At 32.8% G+C, this 27,105-nt stretch overlaps 1 protein-coding gene across 8 annotated transcripts in view; it reads left to right on the plus strand.

The window, feature by feature from the left end:
• The window catches only part of Birc6 (baculoviral IAP repeat containing 6), a 209,709-nt gene that overhangs the window by 170,152 nt on the left and 12,452 nt on the right, over positions 1-27,105 (plus strand). For 7 of the 8 annotated variants that reach the window (XM_026399426.1, XM_026399557.1, XM_026399887.1 and 4 more), the window contains exons 66-69: positions 4,769-4,979; positions 20,625-20,770; positions 21,556-21,666; positions 25,091-25,308. In XM_026399426.1, the coding sequence (XP_026255211.1) occupies positions 4,769-4,979; positions 20,625-20,770; positions 21,556-21,666; positions 25,091-25,308 (686 nt within the window). Of the gene's footprint in view, positions 1-4,768; positions 4,980-17,677; positions 17,851-20,624; positions 20,771-21,555; positions 21,667-25,090; positions 25,309-27,105 lie in introns of those variants that run through there. The other variant, XR_003301795.2, reaches the window with a different exon arrangement.

Consider the following 27,105-nt stretch of genomic DNA (forward strand, 5'->3'; position numbering starts at 1 on the left):
AGGTGTTTATTTAGATTTTGCAACATCCATTTAGAATTTGGAATTCTTTTGAAAGGAAGATTTGTCTCTTCACTGTATTTATGCAGTCAGTTATTTGTATTACCTTGAACTTATATTTTTTCACATGGGGGTCATGATTGTTTTCAACAGCCTTTCAGAATATAATTAACACATTATAGAATTCACATAGTTAATATGTACAGTTCACTGGGTTTCAGTATTAATTGTGGAGCTCTGTAACCATCACTATAATCTTAATTTTCAAAATACTTTCAGTCATCCACGAAGAAGTCTTAAATTTGTTAGTAGTTATTCCCCACTACCTGCCCTATTTCCCAACCTGAGCTTATTACTTTATTGTTATTGTTTTGTTGCCCAAGTAGTTTTGGCTTTGGCCAATGGCATTTTTTTTTTTTGAAGTTGGTCTCTGTGGCTTTCTTGACATGCTCTATTTTGATTTTTAGAGGACTTTTCTTTCTTTCTGGTGCTACAAGATGATCTATGCTGGTCTTGTACTTTCCCTGCCTAATCCCTGGACTCAGTAATTTATTTAAATAATCCTGATTCCTTTAATAGAATAGTAATTAGAAATCAAGATCTAGATGTTCATCGAGAATTTTACAACCCAATATTAAAAGTCTCAAGATATAATTCAAAATTATTATCAATGTAAAGAGTCGGGAAAATGACCAACATGCAAGGCAACAGACATTCAAAAGGTTTCAACCACAAAATAACCCAGACATTGAAATTATTTGAAGTCCTAAGAGTAGCTGTTACATAGTTTACTAGCCACTTAGAAAATTAGAAAAAGAAATGAGTGGAACGATGCCAGGAGGGGGCGGGGGGGAGAAACATGAAAAGAACTAAATGGAAATTTTACAACTGTAAAGTATTTGAAATTTCAAATTCACTAATGGACTTTGTAGCACAGTACAGACATTCAACTTGATTAAATGATGTGAAAAAAAAAAACTGAAGAGTCCCAGACCCATGAATAACATCAAAGGTCCAATACTACTGTCACTGAAGTCCTAGAAGCAGCGAAGAAATAGATTAATGTGGAAAATATGCTTCAAGAAATATTTGAAAACATGAAATTGCTGAAAGATGTAAAATCTGAGATTCAGGAAGCTTTGTTAAATACCAAACAAGTCAACACACAGAAAACTGTACCTGGAAACCATCATAATGAAACCAAAAATACCCAATTAATTTTGAGAGGATCCATAGAAAATTATACTATTATAAGAGAACAACTACTATTTAGTTGATTACAGACTTCTCATAAGAAATCATTTAGGCCATGGGTTGGGGTTGTGGCTCAGTGGTAGAGTACTCGCCTAGCATGCTTGAGGCACTGAGTTCGATCCTCAGCACCACATAAATGTAAAATAAAGATATGGTGTCCACTTAAAACTAAAAAATTAATATTAAAAAAAAAGAAATCATAGAGGCCAAAGGACAGTGAAATGACATCTAAACTGCCTGAAAGAATTGTCAACCCGGAATTCTATGACCAGAAATATATTCTTTAGGAAGGAATGTGAAATACATTCTCCAAAGAAACCAAATTAAGAATATGTATCACAAACCTTTAAGAGAAATGCTTAAGAAAATTCTTCAGATCAAATAGAAATAATTTTAAAATGAAATATGAACTTCAGAAATAAATAAAAGAAGTAGTTAATTTCTGAATAAATAAAATAGACTATTTTTCTCCTCCTAAATCTTGAAAATATGTAAGATTTTAAAGCAAAACCAGCTTTCAAAATAGCAGCTTGAGGACATGTTAATGTCATACTTATAACAAGTATTACATAAAGGGTGGGGCAGAAGGAAACATGGTTGTAAGGCTTCTGTGTTCTACTTGAAGAGGTAAAATGTTAAAAATCTAAGTAGACTGTGGAAAATTGGGTATGTTGCTCAGAGGTGATGTGACCAGTAACCAGTAAAAACTATGTGTTCCTGAGTTTTAAGTCAGCTTCTGGACAGAAATACTTACTTTTAACATTTTACTGCTGGAGGAGAATGCATTTTCTGTGTGAATCTCCTAGAAGGGAGAGAGAACATAGGATTCCTATATTTTAATTCCTCCAGATTCTATCTAATAAAGCCTTCTTGCTGATGGCTGTAATAAATGAAATATAGCCCTGAATACAACTTTCTCTGAGCCTTGTAATCCTTTTAAGACTTGTTTTAGTTCCATTCAGAAAACTGATAAAATTACAGAGAATTATGGCTTTTAAAATACAGTATAATATAATATTGTTGTATTTTAACTAAAAGCACTTTCAATTATTAGCAACAAATTTAATGAAATTTTTCTTAAAATCACATGTATTTAAGAATGAATTCCTTATTTAAATGTATACTGTTTCTAAGGTTTTTAGATTTTAAAGCTGTATTTCTTTTCTTTTTATATTATTAGTTGTAGATGGACACAATATCTTTATTTTATTAATTTTTATGTGGTGGATTGAACCCAGTGCCTAACACATGCAAGGCAAGCACTCTACCACTGAGCCACAACCCCAGCCCCTCACATATTTTTTAAATTGTCATTTTTACTGTGTTGAATGTGTCTCTCTGTGGATGTATGCTGAAACTGTCACCTGTGTTTTGAAGCCTAGGGGTTTTTCATCATAAAATTCTTGTATATTTTTGGTTAGAGTTACTGTTGTGTTAATATCTTTTTCATTTTTCCATTTGATTATTTGTTATCAAAAATTAAAAGCACCCATGCCTGTTAATTTTGTGTTCACAAACTTTGCAGACTTTTATATTAACACTAGTTCTGTGAACTCTCTTTGTTTCCCAAATAGATAATCAATTTTCTGAAAATAAATTCTCTTTTCCTTCTCTTCCTCCCTCTGTCCCTCCCCTCCCATCAACCCCTATACCCACAAACTTTTCATGGCTTAAAACAAAGTTTTATATATATATAAAATTATATATACACATACATACATACATACATACTCACACACACACACACACACACACACACACACACACACACGAATGTATATGTAAGGAATTTGACTCTTTAAGGTGGCATTTTCCAAGAGAACTTTTTGGTACGATGGAAGCATGCCATATTTATGCTATCTAGCATGGACTTATGTGTCCATTGAGCTTTTAGAATGTACTGAGTGCATTTGGAGAACTGAAATATTAGGGTTTTTGGTTTGATAGTCATATGTGACTAGTAGTTACCATACTGGACACTAAGGAAGAATCATGGCATAGTGGAAAAAGCTCTAAAATTAGGTGTACCTCAGTATCAGTGTTGTTCTTTCTGCTTTCAGTTAGTGTAGCTCGCTAAATCTTAGTTTCTTATGTACACAATGGTGACAATACACCTGCTCAATAGAATAATATGCCCACAGAAATGTCATTGTACAGAAAATTAATTAGATGTATGTAGGCCATAGTGATGTGCTTGATGAAGAGCAGGGAAGGAGAGAGATGATTAAAGGAGATTATAGCCTCATCAGGAATGTTTCTACTTTGCCACGCTTAGCCATTTTTATATACATATGTAGTCATATATATAATTAACTTTTAGAAATTCACCTTTTTCCTTAATGTAATTCTTATGTAGTTCCCCGTAAAAAATAAGTAGCATTTAAGTTTTCATAAATGTCATCTACATGTATATTTTGCAATTCATTTCACTCAAATATTGATGTGGAAGATAGATCTGCTTTATTCTTTTAAAATATTTCATAGAATAGAATCACATGGATGTTATTGTCTGGGTATGATTTAAGATTCAGAGTACTTCTTACCTTCTGAAAAATTAAATATTTATTTGTCCTTTACCAAGAACATAAGATGCATGAAAGTAGGGATTTTGTTATCTTCTGCTATATTCCCATCCTATCCAGCAACATTTTTTCAGCAAATGTTATGGAATGACTATTTGGTAACTGGTGTTGAAAAAAAGTTGTTAGTCCTTATCTCACATAGGAAACAAAAGTAAGTTTCAGTTGAAATATAGTTACAAGCCAGTCACCATGGTCCACGCCTGTAATCCCAGCAGCTCGGGAGGCTGAGACAGGAGGATCACAAGTTCAAAGGCAGTCTCAGCAAAAGTGAGGCATTAAGCAACTCAGTGGGACCCTGTTTCTAAATAATAAAATTTAAAAATGGGCTGGGGATGTGGCTCAGTGGTTAAGCACCCCTTGGTTCGATCCTCAGTACCAAGAAAAAAAAAGAAATACAGCTACAAAAGCTAAAACCTTAGAAACAGTATACATTAAAATAAGGAATTTATTCTTAAATACATATGATTTTAAGAAAAATTTCATTAGATTTGTTGCTAATAATTGAAAGTGAACATAATCAACATTTTTATTAATAAGATTGATTTGTTGAAGATTTAATTTTTAAAAACCCACCAGACCTAGCCTTCTCACTTCTATAACATTAGAATGACTTGTTTCAAATTAATTTTAAATATATATTTCTACTTCATACCAATAAGTGTATTTATTATCATATTCTATTATCCTATATAATCATTTTTAATGTCATATAAGCAGATTAGTTACATATCTTGTTTTCCCTCCAACTCCACGCCTTTTTCTTTTTCCTTACTTCCCCAAGTGCCTATTGTTATTCTTTGTACATTGGTGCCTAATAGCCATCTGTTGTATTTGTCCATTTATTAACCAACCAGTTAATCTGGCACATTGCTGTGGACTTAACTTGTATATAACATGTTCTCATTTTGTGCTTTTCCATCTCCTCCTCCTCTTAGTTTTGGATATGGCAAGACATGTGCCACTCTATCGGGCTCTGCTGGAATTGCTCCGGGCCATTGCCTCTTGTACTACCATGGTGCCGCTATTATTGCCTCTTTCTACAGAGAGTGGTGAAGAGGAAGAAGAACAATCAGAGTGTCAAACTTCTGTTGGTACATTATTGGCCAAAATGAAGACCTGTGTTGATACCTATACCAACCGTTTAAGGTACTATGTTTGTTCCTCTTGGCCTTGCCTCTGGTTTTTCTTTTTTCATTGTTATATACTGTTTAAACATACACACACACACACACACACACACACACACACACACACGCAATTCATAAATACCCTAAGAAAAAGTATCTTCCAAATCCTATACTAAGAAATATCTATTCATAGTGGCTTATCACATATTTCCTGTGTGATTTTACAGCTATTGGTAATGGAGTTTTTCTTAAATGCCATCACATTTTACCTGTTACACAAATACTAATTGCACTTAATATTGCTGTCAAGACATCTTTCAGTCAGTAAATACACATCATTGACATCATTATTAATACTTCTGTTTCTCCATTTTATATAAATGCTATATTTTACTTGACCATTTACTACTAGATATTTGGGTTATTTTCTGTTTATAACAATTTCATGCATTTATTTCATGGGGCTTATAGAAATTTCTGCAGGGTATAATCGTAGAAGCAGAATTATTGGGTTTTTTTGATTACTCCTATTTCATTTTAATTCATGTTATAATTTGTGGTATAACCTTCCTTAATTCAGAAAATTTAGTATTTGTCAGTTATAATACAGTTGGTTATTTGTGGAAAAAGTGAATTTTTAAATTATTTTTTATTTAAGTTTATACCTTAGTTGACTGAGATAATGAGTTCTGTTATCCCAAACTTTTTGTTATTTTTGGAAGCTCTGAGGATTGAACCCAGAGCCTTTTGTATGCTAGGCAAGGACTGTACCACTAAGCTACATATACATTCCTTTTTTATTTTGAGACAGGGTCTTGCTAAGTTTCTCAGTCTATTCTTGAACTTGAGATCCTCCTGCTTCAGTCTTCCGAATAGCTGGGATTACAGTCTAGTTCCACCATGCCCAATACACAAACTTTAAAAATTACCTACAGTACTCTTTTTCTTTTAACAGAATTGGTTCAGTGTTTGTCAATTTTCCTTAAAGATGGCCTAGTTCTGATTTTTTAAAGCATTTATACTTCCAGAAGATTTTTCTTTGTCAGCTGTCTTTTAAAGATAAAATAACTGTGTCAGTGGACTTTAAAAGTCAATTTATGTTCTTTCTCATCTTTGCACTGTTTTGCCTACAACCAAAACAGTATATAGATCTACCTACCAAGGGCAGAGAATTGGTGACTAGATAAATGCTTGTTGTCACTTCACCTTTGAAGGAAATCCCAGCTTATCAGATCATCCTCTTTATTGGCTAAAGTGCTGTCACTATCACTTTAAAAACTAATGAATTGCTGCCATGTAGTAAAACTTATAGATTTATCTGGATGTGATGGTTTGCACCTTTTCATCTCAGGAACTCAGGAGGCTGCAGCAGGATTGCTTGAGCCCAGAAGTATAAGGCCAACCTAGGCAACATAGTGAAACCACATCTCATAAGTGGAAGCTATAGGTTTATACTACTCTGATACTCACGAAGGAATATGTAAAGCTACATATTCTTTGATAGTATATTTTTTTCTGTTGTATTATTGTGGCATTTGATCTCATCTTCTGTGATGGCCTCCAAAAATCTAACTGGTAATCTAGAAAGCCAGTGTAATTACATAAAAACAGTATGGTGCCATAAATGAACTCCAAGTATCCAGTTCTCTAATTGAACTAATGTCTTCTTGGAAAACATCTAATTGAACATCATCTTCCCTACCCTAGCCACAAGTGTCCCTTACTCCTTAATCAATTTACATAATGGATATCAAGCTTTGATATTATCCACATGTTTTTAGGGGGCATCTTGCCTTATATTTCTGTGTTTTGAAACAAGGCTTTTAGATTATAAGTAAACATTGAAACTTTGTTAAACTCAGTGCTTTTTACCCAAGAATTTTTTTTAATTAGATGAAAAATTGCTTACTGACTCAGAATGTTAATCAATATCACCAGTGTGTAGTGTTATAAATGTGAAAATAAAACCAAATAAGAATTATCTTTCTTTGAACTATGTATTTTCTTGCACTGTAATTTCTCATGGACCCTAACAAAAATGAATATATAATGTATTGAATTTAAGATAATTTTAGGATATACTTATTGCATGAGTAGAATATGGACATCTATAGGGCTTCGGAGGTCAGTTTGCTTTTCTGAATGTATTTCCTGTTCACCTATCTTATGCTGTATGCCTTTTTTGAAAAAAAAAAAATACTAGACGTCTGTATGGAACATATTGAATTAATTCACTAGGAAAGTTTAATTTCAAATAGAGGATAATTGGTTTTATTATCTTTACAGTGATTCTATGCAGTAACTATTTTTAGTAACTTCATTTTACTAATAGTGAAACACTACACTAGTGTGTTTTTTATTAAGACTTGCATGGGCTTCTTAGTCGAGATCCCTCACAGTCTCTGGTATACTGTGTAGCCTTTGTTAGAAAAAGAAACCATACGGGGCTGGGGTTGTGGCTCAAAGGTAGAGCGCTTGCTTAGCACATGCGGGGTCCTGGGTTCGATCCTCAGCACCACATTAAAAAAAATGAATGAATAAAATGAGTGTGTTGTGTCCAACTACAACTAAAAATAAAGAAACCATAATTTCTACTTTCCTTTCAAGGTTTGGTATGTTGAGAATTCAATTTCAACTTCACAGAGAAAGTTAAGGTTCATTCTTTTTTAGGCTGTCAAGACTTAAGATATTGTCTTTTTTTTTGCTACCAAGCATACACAAATGGCATACATTTTTCCCCCTCTTCAATAAAAGTGTGTTGTATTTCACTTTTCAGTTGTTGTAGGTAAAGAAAAAGATTCACTATGTACTTTGCAGATTTCTACCTGATGATTATGGTTAAACATAATAATTTTCATTAAAATTACTTGTGTATGTTATAGTTAGAATTTTTATCTTCCTTTTGGAGATGAGAAAAATCAAATTAAAAGAAAATATTTTGACCAGGCACAAAGAAATAGTTTACTATTACTGATGGGAATAACCTAATTGAGATTATTCTATTTTGATATCAATCCCTGAACCCTAATTTTGATCTGATAGTTCAAAGAATGTAGGGGATTCTACAGGTTACCATGTTCCCAACCTTTAAACCTTTTATAAGAGATGGGCAGATTATTCAGAGGCTTGAAAGGAACACCTTTTACATTACATTTATCTAATTTGTATATTAGAAATATGTGATTACACTGAGATGGGTGAGCTCTGTCCTTATCACTGAGCATTACTGATTCACTCTTTTAACAAATGTTTATTAAATGTTTGTGAGTGCTTAAGAAAATTTTGTCTTCTTTCTAAGGGACTGACATACAAGTTTTGGAAATAATAATAACCAGGAACTTTTAATAAAATACCACATGTGGGTGGCTATTAGGGGAAGTATAAAAACAATACAAGAGAATCAGCCCAGGTTTGGAAATCTAAAGAGCAAGAAGGAGTTAGCGAAGTGAAGAGTGGCAGGGTATTGTGTCTCTGGCTGTGGAAATAATGTTAGATTGAAAGAAATCATCACATATTTAGAGGATCTAAGAAAGTTCAGTGTATCCTGGGAGTAATGTTGGTGGGAAATCAGGGACTAGAAGATGAAGAAAAATCACAGAATTATTTACCTTTAAAAGTGTGATGAGCCACTGAACAATTTTTAGCAGAGAAGCTGTTCTGATTTGCATTATAAAAAGGTCTTGCAGTGTAAATAAATGATTGAAATAAGAGGTGGAACAAAATGGTACTGCCAGGAAAGAGACATTCACCCTTCCCATCTCAGCAGACAGAACCGTATGCATCCTATCCTGCCCTGCCCTGCCCTGCCCTGTCTGGGGACTGAAATTTTGGTGTTCATTAGCAACTCTTTGCTCTTATGCTCATTCCTAAATAGAAATATATTCTGTGTTCCAGACATTGAACCTAAAAAAGCAATCATTTAACTCAGGCTTTTAAGTCAGTAGGGATCTCCTTCAGTAAAGTACAAGTGCCATAGCACAAATGGTCTGGGAACATGAATTTCTTAGTTCATACATAAGAATCTAAAGTCTATAATTCCAGGCAGTTTTCCAAAACTAATCCTACTGTTTGGTTATTTGACTGACCTTGTAAGGCAGAACGCTGTCATCTCTTGGCTTAATAGAAGCCCCGTCATTTTGGTATTAAGGTTCCAGAATAACAGAATGAGGCTGTTTACATATTCATGTTTTCTTCTACTGTTCCTTGAAAGCTGTAATTCCAGCTAGTCATAGATATAGAAAACTTGTGCAGTAGTCAGTGTTTTAAATGTAAAAATTCTCTGTATCCTTGTATGTATATTATTTATTTTGGAATATATTCGTATTTAACAATGAGCCCATATAAGAGTGAGATTTATTAAGATGGTCAAATAAATCAGATAGTTTTCATGACTGAAAACTGAAGAAAAATTTTCTTGATAGAAATTCTTGGTCAGAGACTTCAGAGCATCAGCATTTGTGAGAAAAATCTGTTAGATCTTATGTGCTATGCTGTAGTTAACTTAAAATTTTTCTTTAGGAGCCTCGCATGGTGGTACATGCCTATAATCCCAGCAACTTGGGAGGCTAAGGCAGGAGGTTCATAAGTTTGAGTCCAGCATCAGCAGTTTATCAAGGCCCTGTCTCAAAATGAAAAAGGGCTGGGGATGTAGCTCTTAGTCTCCAGTACCCCCCCCCATGTTTTTCTTTAGATCAACTAACTTTTTTTTAAAGAAGAAACTTCAAATTACTACCATATCAGAAGAACCAGTACCATTTACCATAAATAGAAGATAAAAAAAAATGAACTACGTAACTGTGAATAAAATAGTGTACACTTATTTGTCCTAGAAAATGTATTAACCCAAGTGCTCAAAGGAGCATAATCAGAAATGATCAATCCCACGTTGTTTGTAAAATGGAAACTAAAATTAATTTATATAAACCACAGTATATACCATGTGTTGTGTAGCAGGAAAGACATCGATATTTATAGATGTAAATTTGTTGGATTTTAAAAAGAAAGTCAAGCAATTAGTATGATATGATTTTTTTTAATAATTTCATTGTCATCAAGTATATTTGATCTGTTTTTCTTTTGATATACAATTCCATGACCTTGAATACATACTTAGATTACTGTAATCACAACCACAAACAACATACAACAGTTTGATTATCTGTTTAAAAAAAAAAAAAAAACTCCCTGATGCTACTTGCCTTTTTGTAGTCAAACCTTTATGCCCCCTATAATCCCTGAAAAAATATATTTTCCATTAGTGTAGTTTTTACCTTATCTGAGGATGTTTAAAAAATAAAAGTGAATATTGTAAAACAGAAAAAAATCTAACACCATTGCTCCATATTTTTAAAAGGGACAAACATTGAAGCATACCAAAAGGTGTACTTTTTAAAAAAAAAACCTTTACTGGGGATTGAACCTAGGGACACTGAGCCATATCTCAAGCCCTTTTTATTTTGAGACAGGTTCTAAGTGGATTAGGACCTTGCTAAATTGCTGAGGCTGGCCTCAAACTTCAAATCCTCTTGTTTCAGCCTCCCGAGTCTCTGGGATTGCAAGTATACTCTGCTGCACCAGGCCCAAAGGCTTACTAAAACCTTTCCTTTTCAATGAGTTTCCTACTTGTGTGATTCAGTTATTAAATATTATATTTCACTTCCACTTAACAGTCTGCCTATACTTTGGAGAACATTTATTAATAGGATATATATCCCTCCCATAGGACCATTTTACAAGTATAAACTAATAGAATTTTACTCTTTCTCTATTTCCTTCTTGCTTAATTGAAAGAAATTAAAGTTTCAGACAGCCAAACTGCCCTTGATTTTATTTTTAAATGTGGCTACAATTTAGAATTGTATTGTGCTTCTCCTCATCACCAGGCCAGTCCTGCTATTCAGAATTTTGCCTATTCCTCAAGTATGGAAGTATGGATTAATAAAATTTATATGACAAAGGAAATGACCTCTTAATCTTTCTTTAGGATACTTATATTAATATTTTTTAAAATATTTTTTAGGGGGCTAGGATTGCTTGCCTCACAGGGGCAGGACCCGGGTTCCATCCTTAGCACCACATAAAAATAAAGGCATTGTGTTGCATCCATCTACACCTAAAAAATAAATATTTTAAAAATATATTTTTTAGTTGTAGAGGTACACAATGCCTCTATTTTATTTATTTATTTATTTTTACGTGATGCTGAGGATCAAACTCAGTGGCTCACACATAGTAGGTGAGTGCTCTACTGCTAAGCCACAATAAAAGATGAGCAAGTTAATTCTTGGATAAAGGATGTTTAAAAGAAACTTTAGTTGTGTTATTTTCTACACCTACTCCCATTTAAGTGATATGCCAGAGAATAGAATAGGTAAAACTAATACTATAGTTAAGTAACTGAACTTTCTGCATAAACCATAAGAATGAACGCTAGAGGAGGAACTTGCGTTGGCACAGTGGCACAACACCATGGGATTTCCTTTTATGCCCTGTAAATCTGTAATTAGAGTTTTTACTATTATATGTAATAATGTATAAGATAATTATATATGCGTGTATATATTGATGAATGCACATACATAAAAGTAACCTTTGAATTTTCATTTTTGAAATACAACTTTAAGGTTTGTTTTAGATTTCCCTTAATTGTAATCACACCCTTAATAGTAAAATGATTATCTTATAGTTTGGTGACTGATAATTGCATTACTCTGATGTAGTTGGAATTTGGTATAATCTAAAACTCTACTTAAGTAATGTGTACTTTTAGTTTATTAACTTCATCTTTCCTGACTTTGCCAAGTAGCAGCTGGGAGTGATTTGTTGTGATTTAGTTTGTCTTTAAGAAAGTTGGTAATTGCTTAGGCAGTTGTTGAATATTTAGTATACAAATTGCATAGGAGCTTCCCAAAAACAATAGTACTTTAGTATCTTCTTATTCTTTGTTTGTGCTATATACTGTTTCTCCAAACAACTCCTTTCAAGATTCACAATTTGTATTAACTGCATAGTGTTTACTTAAGTGTAAAAATTAAACATAGACAAACTGTTCAACTATTGACTGTCAGCTGTTATGGATAAGTATTAAGGTTACAGCATTTTAATAATAATACTTCTTCAGGAGGCATAAAACATTGGGCAAATAGACACTTCCAAATAGAAAAATTTACATTCAATCCTTGCCGGTTTTCAGCTGAAAGAGAAGGTTAAAGGTGAGTAATGGTCAAGATTGTCTTGAGAAACTAAAATGTTTTTAGGAATATACATGACATTTTGTGTGTTAGGTTTATGCCATTTTGAAATGTACTTTACTGTGCCTTTAAAGTTAAAGGTGACTTTCCACTTACAGTTTGTCTACCATTAACTATCACTTAAAACCTAGGCAGTAAGAAGTGGAGCTTTTCAAGATGTTGTCAACAGGAAAGTTTTTTAGTTCTTTTTTACCAAGTTGAAATTTATTTATAGTAGTTTGAACTAAAATGGGGAAATGGTTAATTAAACCATAAATGTTGTTTCTGTTTAATTTCATTTGCCTGATTAATATCAAGTAGTTCTGGATTTAGGAGAAATTACCTTGTTAATCACTTCAGTAAAAAGATCAAAAAGACTTGCCAATTAATAAGATAAATCATTTTGTTTCTTACTATCCTAGGCACTTGTGTAGAACAAAAAATTTTAAACTACAGGTGAAATTCACTCCCTTGACAAGAGTAGTTTGAAAATTTTAATCAACATGTATTTTGGATGCTGTTAGGGTGGCAACATTCAGTCTCTTGGTATTTGAAACTTACTTATTTTCTGCCTGATGGAGGAGGGAAGGTACCAGTTTCTCATTTATTTTATTTAAAAAAACAAACAAACTAATTTCTGCCTCACTTCTTTAGTTTCATAATCATTTTTGTATATAATGCTTTAGATGTTTAGGCCTATGGGTGGTGAAAAGAAATAGATCCTTAAGGAGGGAAGGAGGGACAGAGAAAGATCAAAAGTATCTGACAGAGTGAGCAGTGAGTGTTTGTACACACGCCAAAGAACACCTGTGCTGAGATGTGAACCTAGTGCCATGTACACCTAGTTTCATACCAATTATAAGCAATCAAAATCTTGTAAAAATTGCCAGGCTTGGTGGCACATGCCTGTAATCCCAGCAGCATGGGAGGCTGAGGCAGGAGGATCACAAATTCAAAGCCAGCCCCAGCAAAAACAAGGAGCTAAGCAACTCAGTGAGACCCTGTCTCTAAATAAAATATAAAATAGGGCTGGGGGTGTGGCTCAGTGATCAAGTGCCCCTGAGTTCAATCGCCAATACTAAAAAAAAAAAAAAAAGATGAAAATGAATTTTATGATCATCTTAGACATATAGGACATACCAGATACATAGAAGACTTAGACATATAGAAAACAAAAGTATTTCCCATCTTCCCTTTATTCTACCAATTTAAATTAATTCCAGTTAGTGTAATATTTCTGTTCCAGCCTGTGTGCTTTATTGATTGCCCTTCTAGTTTCTTGAGAATAAGCCAATCTGTCTTTCTATGGGTAAGTTCTAATATATTCATAGTTGCATATAGTTATAAGAAGATAATTAGCCTTTATTTTTTATATTGTGTTTACTTTCAATGCCTAGGTATATATTCTTTTTTCTTGCTATATGTTGTAGGCAAGAAAATAATTCTTGTTAAGTTTAAAAACTTACTAATAGGCAACACAGCTAGGATTTAGCTCCTGAATCTCCTGATTCCTGTGATATACAATATGGAAAACAGTATATCATGAAGAAAGATAAGTTGATTTGACGTATTTCAGATGTTTCTGTTTTTATATGCTAGTGCAACCTCCTACCCAAATAGTTCATTGATCACTTTGGTTTCATAATTGTATAGTGGTAAACTTGAATCTTAACTGGTTCCTGATCAAATGGCAAAATATCCAGCTTATTCTGTTACATAAGTGATTAAAAAAACTACTAAAATTATTGACTTAGCATTTCTACTTCAGTAGTGTAGCATTAATGTAAAATGATCATTTTACTCTATTATTCATTCTCGTGTGTGTGTGTGTGTGTGTGTGTGTAATATCTATTTATCTGTATTGATCTATCAGTATGAGAGATTGAACCCAGGGACATTCAAGTTGCTGAGGTTGGCCTCACACTTGTGATCCTCCTGCCTCAGCCTCTGAGTAGCTGGGATTACACATATGCACCACCATATGCCTGGCCAAGCTCTCTTTATTACTTCAAACAAAATTTCAAATAGTCCTAATACTCAGCTTGAAATCTATCACTAAATACATTTCTTGGCACATCACAATTGGTAACTTATCTCCATTTTATATATATATATATATATTTTTTTTTTTTTAGTTTTCAGCGGACACAACATCTTTGTTTGTATGTGATGCTGAGGATTGAACCCTGGCCACAAGCATGCCAGGCAAGCGCGCTACCGCTTGAGCCACGTCCCCAGCCCAGAGAGTTATATATTTTTACACTCTAGTGTAAAGGTATTTCAGATCTCTTTCAGCAAACTGATTCATTTTACATTTTCTTATGCCCCATGACAACTATGAGAATTCAGATCTCCTTATATCCCATCAAATATATCCACTAAATTAATCTCCAAAGAACAGTAATGCTTCCGATATTTAGGATGTATAATTTTTTAATGACAACAATGAAGTAAATATTTTTAATTGGAAGAAACCCAAATCTGCTTTTGATTATTTTTTAAAGTATGTATATTAATAATTACTAGATTACCAAATTAAACTAAGCCTCATCCTGTTTTGTTGTCTGCCTAGTAAAAGAGCAGCAACAACTATATTATTATCACTTAAATAAGGTAAATCAACTCTAACCCATTTTGTTTTTCTTAATCAATTAGTAAATAATGTTAATTGAATAAGAATTAATAGAAATTATTTTTCTGAAAAGGTCTTTGTTATTAAGTATATTTTTTTCTTCCACTGACTTTTCAAGCTGATTTGGTATCTGTATGAATTAGCACAGTGTGTTGTAAAATTGTTTTCTCTGTTATTCAAAATAGCTCCCTCCAACACTCTTGTTTTTCATTTTTTGAATTTTATTGTTATCTTAATTTACCCTATATTTCTAATGTCTTTAATTCCTTTATTGAGAAGACATTATTTAAAAAGTTTAGACAGCGTTACTTGATATTTAAAGAAAAACACAATCGCTTCCTATTGATTACCAGTTGTTCAACATTTTATTTTAGACTATTAAGAAAGAAAGGAGCTCTGTCCCATTAATAAAGGAATTTGTGGCATGAATGACCTAATACCTTCTGTTTACATATTATTTTCACTTGAATTTAAATTAAGATTATCTAGTATGAAAATTCTTTCTGTTGCCCACAAAATAGTTACATTGTAATGATTTGGACACTAGTCCTGATGAACCTGCTGGTAACTCTAGCCTGCATTATCACATAATGAAGTTATATTCCAGCCATGGCATCTTGGGTTTACTTTTGAATAACTGGGACACCATATAGGTTCCTCAGAGGCAAGAATGAAGGTGATTATGTTTTTGTCTCTGATCTTATATGCATACTTCCTGCCGAACTGCAGTAACCAAATAAGCATATTTTAGAATATTGAGTGTTTCATGATTTTAACAAAAAATTTTAGAAAGAAACTCTTAATTGCTCTCAGGCAAGACACAAATGACTGTTTGGTGTAAGGAGTTCTAGATATTAAACTTCTCTTTGACAGCTCTGAGACAGCATTCTTTATTGACATATTTCTAACCTATCTCAAGGTTTCTTCTTAGTAGGAAAAAGTCCACCATATTTTAAAGTAATTTAATTCTTTGTAGAAATGCCGTACTTCCTGTTTATCTCTCTAAGTAGTAGAATATTATTATACCCACTTTTTTGGCAGCGAGGAGGGTACCAGGGATTGAACTCAGGCACTTGACCACTAAGCCACATCCTCAGCCCTACTTTGTATTTTACTTAGAGACAGGGTCTCACTGAGTTGCTTAGTGCCTCACCATTGCTAGGCTGGCTTTGAACTCTTGATTCTCATGCCTCAGCCTCCTGGGCTGTTGGGATTACATGAGGCACAGTACCTGGCTAGACTGACTTCTTGTAAGACATGTTTTCTATCAGATTCTCATTTTAATAACCTCACTAAGGATCTTATCGGACTTGAGTCAATTATAGTTTATACTTTGATTTCTTCCGATAAACTTCCTAGTCTCTTCTCTTTTATCTCTGTCTGTCATACCCACACAATTAAAAGGGCCTGATTTCTCAATCAAGAAGAATTTGACATGCCCACATTTCTATAAAAGTTTCTTTCATCAATGACTGTAAGCAAGTTCAGTTCTTCATCAGCCTTTTACCTAATAGAGACAGTGATGCCAACATTTGCTTTAGTTTCTTGGCCTAGTTTAGTTTCCCTCGGTAAACTGGTAAAGCATATTGTTTATGGCAACTCCATTCTTAAATATGACATAGTACCTTCTTCATGTATGGTGATGTTTAATCTGACCTAAAAATTATTATAATCTAATACAGAAATCAAGGTACTATATGTGTGGTGCTGGGGATTGAACCCAGGGCTTTACACATGGCTAGGTAAGTGCTTCACAACTGAGCTACATCCCTGGTCCTTTTTATTGGTTGATTGGTTGAGTGAATAAATGAGTCAGGGTCTCAATCAGTTGGCCAAACTGCTCTATAACTGGCAATCCTCAAGCTTCCTGGTTAGCTAGAATTACAGGTGTGAGCCACCGTGTCCAGCAAGACCATTTTTAAAGGTTTCTTATACCTATCTTCTAAGTGTTTCCTTTATTCATACTGCTTATTTGTTTCCCAAGATAACGAAGTTTAATTATTTAAAAATTAAACCGATGAACTTCCCTTTAGAAAGCTTTTAAGAAAAAATAAACAGGAATTAGAGTTAAAAACTGTTTTAAATTAATAATGGAAAACATTTTACAGAGATCTTTACCTCATTTACTGGTGCATTTCACCAGTTATTTTCATGCTTTCTGGAGATATTATAAGCAAACAGTTCTCCACAGTAATAATTTTTTTTTAAGTCTTTCACTTTACCTTTGATCTTAACTTGATTTAAACTGTGGTTCCTGGCAAAGAGCTTTAGAACTAAGACGTACAATGCAATGATTGTTTTATAGGTAATTTTTAGAAGTTTCATTCTCTTACAGTTTTTGAATAATCTTCTAAATGATAATTCTTAAAAACTCTGAATCTGGACATGTCAGCATGTAGTCTCCAGATAACTTCTTTAAGTGATTCTATTTTTAAAATGTTTATTTCAACTGTGTGATGCTTTTGACTTTAAAATTAGGAGTATAGGGGTTTAAAGAGGTCTTTCCTAATGTTCTACCAGGAAAAGCTTTATTAAGCTGTTTCCAATTTATGGATTTTAAAAGGACGTACTTTTGATGTGGTATATTTAGTCTTAATAATATCCAACTTAACTTGGGTGGTAGTATTAGTAGAAGCAGATCAGTTTTAATTGAATGTTGAGGCATGGGGGGCCCCTCCTCCTTTTGAGGAGAAAGATTTGCCCATTTTGCTCACATCCTAGTTCAATGTATTTCACAGAGCCAAAATTTGCTTAATTTATTAGCCATTTAGTTGGAATTCACAGCATAGTGGAAAATGTTTGCAGATAATTCTGTGCAATAGTAGAAACTTCAGTTGCTTCCTCGTATTTCTTCAGGGCAGTGATCACAACCAGATTCAACGTATGCACAAAGCAGCGGATACCATGGTAGCGGCCGTCGCTGATTGCTTTTACCATGTTGGATCCATTGTCAGTCTCAAAGACCTACTTCCAGCTAGGTGCCTTGAACTCAAATAGCTTTTCACACAGACTTCAGGATGTGAGCTAAGGTATGGCCTTTTTTCATGAGCTGGGCCTACATATGGGTTGACAGTAACCTGCAGCTTTTAAAGAAAAGAGACTACTGGCTGTAGTTCAATGTCAGATAATGAATAGTTGCAATAACTGATAGGCAGGGAGTAGTATGTGTTCTTCATATATTTGAAATACTGTCACCTTTTGAAAAATCTCGCCCCCCTCCCCCACTTTTTTTCCTGAATATTTTTGTCAAAAAGACTGTCCAAGTAAAAATTCTCATTAAAACCTATGTAAAGGTCTAAAATATATCTGTTTCTTGATTCAGCTGTTGTCTTCAATATGAAAAATACATGATGATTTATTTTATACATTTGATGTGCAAACATTTTTTAAAGTTCTCTGTATTCTTGGCACTATTTTTAATTTAATTTTGGTTAAAAAACACAAAATTTATCGTCCTGCTTATTACATTATTTTAGTCTTAAAGATTTTTTAAATTTTTATTTTTAGACAAGTTCTTACTAAATTGCTTAGGACCTGAGGCTGGTTTCAATCTTGCAGTTCTCCTGCCTCAGCCTCCTGACTTGTATGATTACAGGCATTGCATCACTGTACCCAGCTGCTTACACTATTTTAATAACCTCTTACTAATCTGTTTTTTTAAAAAAACCTGGAATTAGTATATGGGTATTTATGAATAAGTCTTGACATTTTGAGTCAGTGGTTTTCCCAGGTAACCTATGTGTCAGGAATGAGTTGCGTTGAATACAGTTCATGCTCCTTGCCAGAGGTTCTTGTTTCTTCAAGGAAAAAATACGGTTCTTGAAAAAATGAGCTTTACTTTCATATCTTCTTTCTCTGCTTGGCAAGATATGTTTCTCTAAGTGAAATCTTTATTGAGAAGACAGTGGGTCAGCTGATTGACGATATACTTAGGAAGCCATCTATATTTTATGATAGCTGTAACCGTAACTTTTCTCAAACAGCTTACTGTTTTCTTATAGTACATTTGCCCTAGTATTTTAGAATTTTTTAAGCTTTTTAATAGAAATACATTTACAACTAGGGAGAGAAAAGTCTTTGTAAAATCAAAGTAGGTGCTATCAAGAGCTTTTGTACTTCTTCAATTCTCACTGTTTAATACTGGTTATTCGTAGCTTTTGATAAGTGCAGTTGAGAATTTGAGCTCTTCTGTCAGAATCATTTCTGTATTAAGAAATGCTCAGGCTCACAATTGGATTGTAGGCTTACTTTTATCTCATAGCTATAGAAGATACAATGTCTTGGTTGATTCTAGCAATAAAAAATCAGATACTTCAGTTTTAAAACATTCACCATATTCTGCTTACATGCACACACAAACACATCTATTCATATACACATACTTATACACTGGTTGATGGCTGAAATGTTTTATAGCACATGCCAAGGGACTTCCTGAATGGTAAAGAAAAGTGGATGTGTGTTCACTGTGATATCTCAGGGAAGATAAGGAGAGAGCATAGGAGAAAGGGCAAAGATCCAATGACAAATTGTACCTCTTCAGTTATGTCATTCTGCCAGGTGGAGATATAGTATATACCTTTGTTAGAAATATCTGTGGATACTAGTGTTTTCACAGACTGTAGGAACCAAATTTAAAACTAAGCAATCAGTGGCAACTTATTATCTGCCTTTATTTAAGCCTTGATTTCCTTCTGAGCAGATTTTGTCTTTGAGATAAAGATTCATTTGTACATAGATAACATTTTGTTAGAAATTATTCTTCTACTTTTGGTTCTTTTTTTAGTTCTCCAAGGCTCCATGCCCACTTTGTGAAATTTTATTATGATATAATGACAAAGTCCTTTTGTAGATTTACAACTAAAAAAATAAATCCGAATAGCTTAGATTGTACTTCAGCATAAGTATTTAAAACATCTTTATTTACCTGTATTTTAGTTTATTTTAAATTTTCTATTTACCTAATTAATGAAGATGTAAATTTTAAAAAATCTAAGCAGTAAAAATGTTATGTGAATAATATGAACTGAGTTGGAATAGAAGAAAAGGAAATAATGTTTAGTTATAATTTTTAGTGAATGGTATTAAACTACTACTGTATTCATCTAGAAAATTTAAAGAAACATTTTGATGTCCTATATACTGAAACTTTACTATAATACATCCTCTTTTGGTAACAATTTGATATAAGGTTGTGTACATTTTAGATCCTGCTAATAGAATAATGTCTTTAAAATGATTATGTACTAAAGCTTAGTATTTATTTAAAGGGCCAATGCATAGAAGCGCATTGTGATGAGATACCCAGTTTTGAGCATACATTTTACTCTGAAATGCTAGATTTCTTTTTTCTTGGAAATTAATGTACTCAGTGAAATAAAAATAGTATTAAAATTAAGGAACCATATGTGGTTCTTTCATTTACAAGTCTTAGAACACAGAAGATAGCCATTCATCACTTTTAGTAATAGAAGTGATTTCTATCTCTAATTATTTTTAAGTATGTTTTTAAAAGATTGGCTCTAAGGACATACCAAGTATCTGGATCTTGTATAGACTGACTTTTGTATAATATCTATCTTTTGTCTTTTTTAATTAGAATTAAAAAACTATTCATAACTTTATTTATTATCCTGTGATTTCAAAAGCAGTAATGAATCTACTCAAATTATTCTTGCTATGTATCATGTATGACAAATGTACTGCACATTTATATTTTTAACCATGTTATTGGCAGTGTTTATTTTTAGTCCTAAAAACTTAATTTTTCTTGCATTTCTTTCTATATTTAAAAAAAATTCAGATCTAAAAGGGAAAATGTTAAAACAGGAGTAAAACCAGATGCGTCTGATCAAGAACCAGAAGGACTTACTCTTTTGGTACCAGACATCCAAAAAACCGCTGAGATAGTTTACACAGCAACTACCAGTTTGCGGCAAGCAAATCAAGGTATGATGTTATTCCTCTTACATTCCTTTTCATTTGATCCAAAGATGTTTCATTTATCTACTTGAAAACTACCTTTCTCTTCCCAATTTGTGGTAATGATTTTCATGCAACTTCATTTTCTTAAAAAGTTTGTTTCCTGTTAGGTTTCAGTTATGAATAATTTTTAATTTTAAATATCTCTATATAAGTTATTATGACTAAATTTAGTAGGCTAAGAGCATCACAGGTTTTTCCTCTCACTGAAAATCATGAAATTGAAAAATACTATTTTGTTAGGAACTAGTACATTAAGACTAAGACTGTATGAGAATTCAGCTTAAATTGATGTTCCATATATTAGTCATAGAAAAATAATAATTCCTGTCTGTTGTTTTTACCTCTGTGGGTTTTTTAAAGTTGATTACATTCCACGTCCCCCTATCCCCACGCTAAGGAGTAGGGGCTTGGGGGCGGTCCTGTTGTTATAGTTAGAAATACATACCCTTTTTTCTCAAAGCAGTAAAATAGAGCTGGGTGTGGTGGTGCATGCCTGTAATCCCAGTGGTTCAGCCCTAGCAATTTAGCAAGACCCTGTCTTAAAATAAAAAAATTAAGTGGGCTGGGGATGTGACTCAATGGTTAAGTGCCTCTAAAGAAAAAAAAAGGTAAAATAGATAAATGAAGAATTTGGTACTTTTTCTTTCGGTTTTTAAATTCAGCATTTGAACTGTAGAAGTGAATTGTTTTTTAGTTTAATCTTCAAAAGCATATACTCATGTCATCTATTTTGAAATATTAAATAACAGAAAAAAAACTAGGCGAATATTCAAAGAAGGTGGCTATGAAACCCAAACCTTTGTCAGTATTAAAATCTCTTGAAGAAAAATATGTGGCTGTTATGAAGAAGCTACAGTTTGGTAAGTTGAAATTTTTCATTTGCTAAGATCTCATTATCACTTTTTAACGGTACTATTGAAATACGTTCTAGTAAAGACTTTAAGACTTGCTTGTCACAAAAGTTATTTTTAGGTGTAATAGGAATTTTTATCATCTAACTCTTCAATTTATATCTGTATGTATAGTTAGTTCTTGATAACTGGAACTTTGCACTTAAGTAGAAGGACTGTAGATGATGAATAGATCATATTAGCACCTTTCATAATGCTGTTCTGTAACTATAAACCAACACTTAAATTCCACATTTGGATGAGTTACTTTCTGTGCTGCTTTTCCATTCTTGAGAACCAGCCCGAGGACTTTTGACTATATCAAAAAGAACATTGAAGTGGGCTTCAAAAAAATCGATTTTTGTCATACCAACTTTAGAACCTCAGCAGAAATTATTTAGCTTTTGCTCTATTTATGTCTCAGGTTTTTAGTAATGATAGTAAGAAATAATGTAGAAGAAACTTAGACTTTAGTTTGGAGTTTGGTTAGTGTGATGAGATTACAGCTTTTTGCCTTAGTTTGGCAGTCTAGTCTTTTTTTTTTTTTTCACTTAGGGTTGATTTACTTGTATTTTAAACACTTCTTTTAAAGAATCGTTTTATTGAAAAAAATTTTTTTTGTAAGTAAGAATTTACTTATAAAAATGGGACCATTTACTTTGTTTGAATGAATTTAAGCATTGCCAAGATCATTGATAGCTTATTTGGATTTATTAATTTCTATAGTGTTTTACCAAATAGTTCTATTATTTCTTGATATAAACAATTTATCCCCCAAACGTGGATACTTTATAAAAAACTAATCTTCATTATGTTGCTGCTGTTTCCATGGGTTAGAAACTCAAGGATTGTGATTAGCTCAGTGTTTTGTCTCAGGGTCTATCATGAGGTTATAGTCAAGATGTGGACTGGAACCTCAGTCATATGAAAAGTGCCATTGATCGGAGGCCTCTCCTTAGGCTCTGGAGTGCCTTACACATCAAAGCTGACAAATCTTCCCAGAGGAAAAAAATTGGAAGCCTGGTGCCTTTTGTGATCTAATCATCAAGGTTTCACATGTTCACTAAGTCTAGCCCACACTCAAGGAGAGGGAAATGATTTCTTTTTAAAGAGAATGTTAGAGAAAGATGCCTAAAATGTATTTGTGTATATAAATTTATGTTAAAGGCAAATATTTTATTGAACTTCAGATTTTGTTCCACTTATTGGATCATCAAAAGTATCTAGAGGAGCTGGGGCTGTAGCTCAGTGGTAGAGCGCCTGCTATTCACATGTAAGGCACTAGGTTCCATCCTCAGCACCATATAAAAATAAATATATTGCATCCATCTACAACTTAAAAAAGAAAAATTGAAAGAAAATCTACTACTCTCTTTAAGAAACATACTTCAACTTTCTTATAATTGGAAATATTTAGCCACATTCCATCTCTATAATTTGAACTTACACTTTCAATGGAGAATGCTTGGTTTTGCCAATAGGAATGTGTTTTTGCATCGCTATGTATGAGAGATTCTGGTTTACCTCTTATAAATTTAGTCCTGTGTTCAGAGCCCTTGATTAGTGTTAGCCAGGACAGTTCTCTTAAACCACATAAAATCACAAACTCCCAGGTCAAATATAATTTTAATCATAATCAAGTTTTGCTATTCATTGAGTTTCAGAATAATTCAGAAAAAAATACAAGTATTCTATTGATTTTTTTTCTTAATAAGCTGTATTTTCTACCTTATATCTCATTTTTTCATTGACATGATTCTTTTAAAACTTTTTATTAACTGCCTAATAGTCCATTATATGACAGACTCATTTGTTGAGCCCAAAATTGGACTTTTAGGTTGTTTCAGGCTATTTAATAACATGCAACATCTCAGAGACTGTCATTGCATCTAAATATTTGTGTGCATCTAAAATTAATTGCTTGGGACAGATTGATAGAAGAAAAATTGCTTGAGTCAAACAAGATGTGCATTTTTTTTTTTTTAGCATCCAGCCATTTTAATAAAATTGTGGGATTAGTAGACCCTGTCTGTTCTTCTCTCTATGGATATATGATATAAAAGTTTCCCTCGTGGTATGAGAATAGACCCATTTTTACATCTGGTTGATTGCTATTTATGAAATTCAAAGGAAATTTATCCCTGTAGTGCATTACAAACCGCAATGGTGAGCACATGAAATTAGTTTCTAGGTTTACCAATAGGAACTGGTCAGTAGTCTTTTTGTTTTTTTCTGAGACATAGTGCATTTGGTTAGTAATGGTCATATGTACTATGTGATAAAATAAACTTCCAATAGTACTTATTAAATTCTGCTTATACGTAATGGGTAAGCAGATGTCATACACAAAGTGAACCAATTTTTTTTTTCCTATTTGAAAGATTTGTTAAGGATTCTAACACTTCTTTTTAAACACTACTGCACACACCTGTGACAGTATTTATAGGTCTTCCCATTACTCTATTGTAAACCCAATTTACTCTAAACACATTACTCTCTTCCCATTACTCTGTATTGTAAACTCCTTATGGACATATACAGTTTCTTCTGTGTCATCTGACTCAAATCATCTAGCCTAGAACCTACATTTACTGAATTTTTACTAATTGTAATATGCATTAAATATTTTTCTATTTATTTAGAATTAAATTGTCGTAATAATACTATTTGCCCTGATGGTTTTATATTTAAATATAATCAGTATTTATTTAGATATCTTTGTTTAATACATTGGTGAAGGATGGAATTAATCTGAATTATAAAATTCAAGTCTTTTTCCCCCCTATTGTATACATACCTTTCATGAGTAACTTTTAAGTCCTTTCAAGTCTGCCTAAATAAATGATTTAGAATAGTACTTTGAGCGTAGTTTTTTTTTTTTTTTTTTTCCTTCTGAAGCCAGTTAGCTAATGATCTTTTCATTCTAGTAATGTAAGTTTTAGCCTGGCATTTCTATTCTCAAATTTCAGATCAATACAATTATTTATAGATCCTATTTTTTAAAAAGTGAAATATAGTGAGAATGCTTTCTGTAATTTCATATTTTAAATTGTTTTGATAAAGTATTACATGACACCCTTTTAATAGATTATTTACTACTTTACATTTAACTACTTGGTATATCTACCATTGTATCCTCTCTGTAGATTAAAAATAATTTCTTGATTTTACTTCCATTATACATCCATTCATCCAACAGTGTTATTGTAAGCATTTCTAGTTTGTTGTTTTTCCACATTACAATCCTCTCCATTGTGATTGGAAGATGATACTAGTTATTTATTTGTGATGTTTATCATTATAACAATTATATTCCATTCTGATTCTTTTTTGTTGAGTGGTTTTTTTTGTTTGTTTGTTTGTTTTGTTTTGTTTTGTTTTTTTTCTTTTGTAGATACATTTGAGATGGTTTCTGAAGATGAAGATGGGAAATTGGGTTTTAAAGTAAATTACCACTACATGTCTCAGGTGAAAAATGCAAATGATGCCAACAGTGCTGCAAGAGCCCGCCGCCTTGCTCAGGAAGCTGTGACTCTTTCAACCTCACTGCCTCTGTCATCATCCTCTAGCGTGTTTGTACGCTGTGATGAGGAGCGACTTGACATCATGAAGGTAAAAGAAACACCTCTGTCCCTTATCTCCCTGGCTAATCTAAGTATTCAAATATTCATCAGAACTATAGAAATAGAATGCATTTTTTAAATGTAATGAAAATTTTTGTGACCACTTTGGACTACAGTGAAAGGAGTCTGTTCTAATGTTAGTTCAGGGTATGTAGGTCAGACTGATGATGAACTCATGTTTTCTCTCATATGCAGAAGCTAGAGAAGAAACAGGTAAAGAAAGGTGGGCTCAGGCCAGGGTCTTGTGAAAACAGAAGGAAATCAGAAGAAAGGGACCGGGGGAAGGAGAAGGGGAGGAAAAGGAGAAATACTAGGGAATGATATTGGTAAATTACAATGTTCTATTGTGTGCATGTACAGATACATATCTCACCATTAAGTACACCTGTAATGAACCAGTGAAAAACATGGAAAGAAATAAAATAAAAATTCAGAGAAAAATATCAAAAAAGCATCCTTCCTTGTATTTGGCCTGTCACAGTTTTAAAACACAGTATAGTATTTAAGGATTTAATGCTGATCGGTAGGAAACAGAGGATTTCTTCCTTGTTATCCAGGGAAAAAATATCATGTTTTATAGTATAACTTTGTTAGTTATTAGCCTTTTTAATTTTCTTTTCCAGGAAATGTATATATTTACAAATGTAAAGGCCTATGAATAAAGTTATGGCAACACAGAAATTTATAATCTGTACCTTTTATGTTTTAACACTCTTATGATCTGGCCTTAAATTATAAGACAGTGCTGCCTTAAGAAAATCCTAAAATTTTGACACCTGGAAAAAAATTCTTTATGATTTACATTTATGGGTTAAATATTCTGTCTTTCTCAAGTAGATAGCTGGAACTGTTGACCCATTTTGTTCTGGGAGCTTTTTTGTTTGCTTACTTGTTTTACTTTTTGGATAACTTTCTGTAGAAACCTCATAGACTATGCCTGTTGAGCCACATCTTATTTCTTCTGACAAACAATGGAAACCGAGCTGGGGCGATAGCTCAATGGTAGAGTGCTTTCCTAGCATGCATGAGGCGCTGGGTTCAATCCTCGGCACCACATTAAAATAAACAAATAAAATAAAGGCATTCTATCTGTCTACAACTACAAAAAACAAATTTTAAAAACAATGGAACCCTTCATAGGATTATTGCCTAGGAAATTATTTTATCACTAAATACACCATATGAACCATACTGGGGAATTGATATACTTGAAAGATCCCAATATAAAGTCCTTAGCATTTATCAGTGTTGTTGCAGAATGAGACGCTAGTGCCATTTGCCCTCCCACCACAGCTCTTAACAAACAGTTTTGTTGCTCTTGTGTAACATATCTTTTGATTGACTCAAAATTCATTAAATAATTATTGCATTCACTATTGGATCATCTGCTGTATTTTTTTTTTAACTACCAGTAACTCTTAGGGAAACACCTGCCATTCTCTCCAATGTTTTTGTCATATTAATATGAGAAGATGTTTTTCCTGTTATTATCCTAAAGAATATTAAAATGCTGGTTCTTAAAGTGGTAACTTATTTGAAGATTTAAAGCAGATAAATATCTTCATACCTTGAGATATGGTAGTGAATGTATGTAGAATCTCAAAATTATGGAAAATAATATAGAGAAAGTCATGAAGCAGAGCTCTCAAAAGAAAAAAGAACGTACTTTACTCATTTAACGGGTATTTGATATTAAAGGTAAACTTTCTTGGTGCCAAGAAGGCTTTTTTTTTTATTTATTTTTTTTATTTTTTATTTATTTATTTTTTTTGGTGGTGTTGGGGAT

Source organism: Urocitellus parryii, chromosome 12 (assembly GCF_045843805.1).
Source record: "Urocitellus parryii isolate mUroPar1 chromosome 12, mUroPar1.hap1, whole genome shotgun sequence".
Classification (NCBI taxonomy): domain Eukaryota; kingdom Metazoa; phylum Chordata; class Mammalia; order Rodentia; family Sciuridae; genus Urocitellus; species Urocitellus parryii.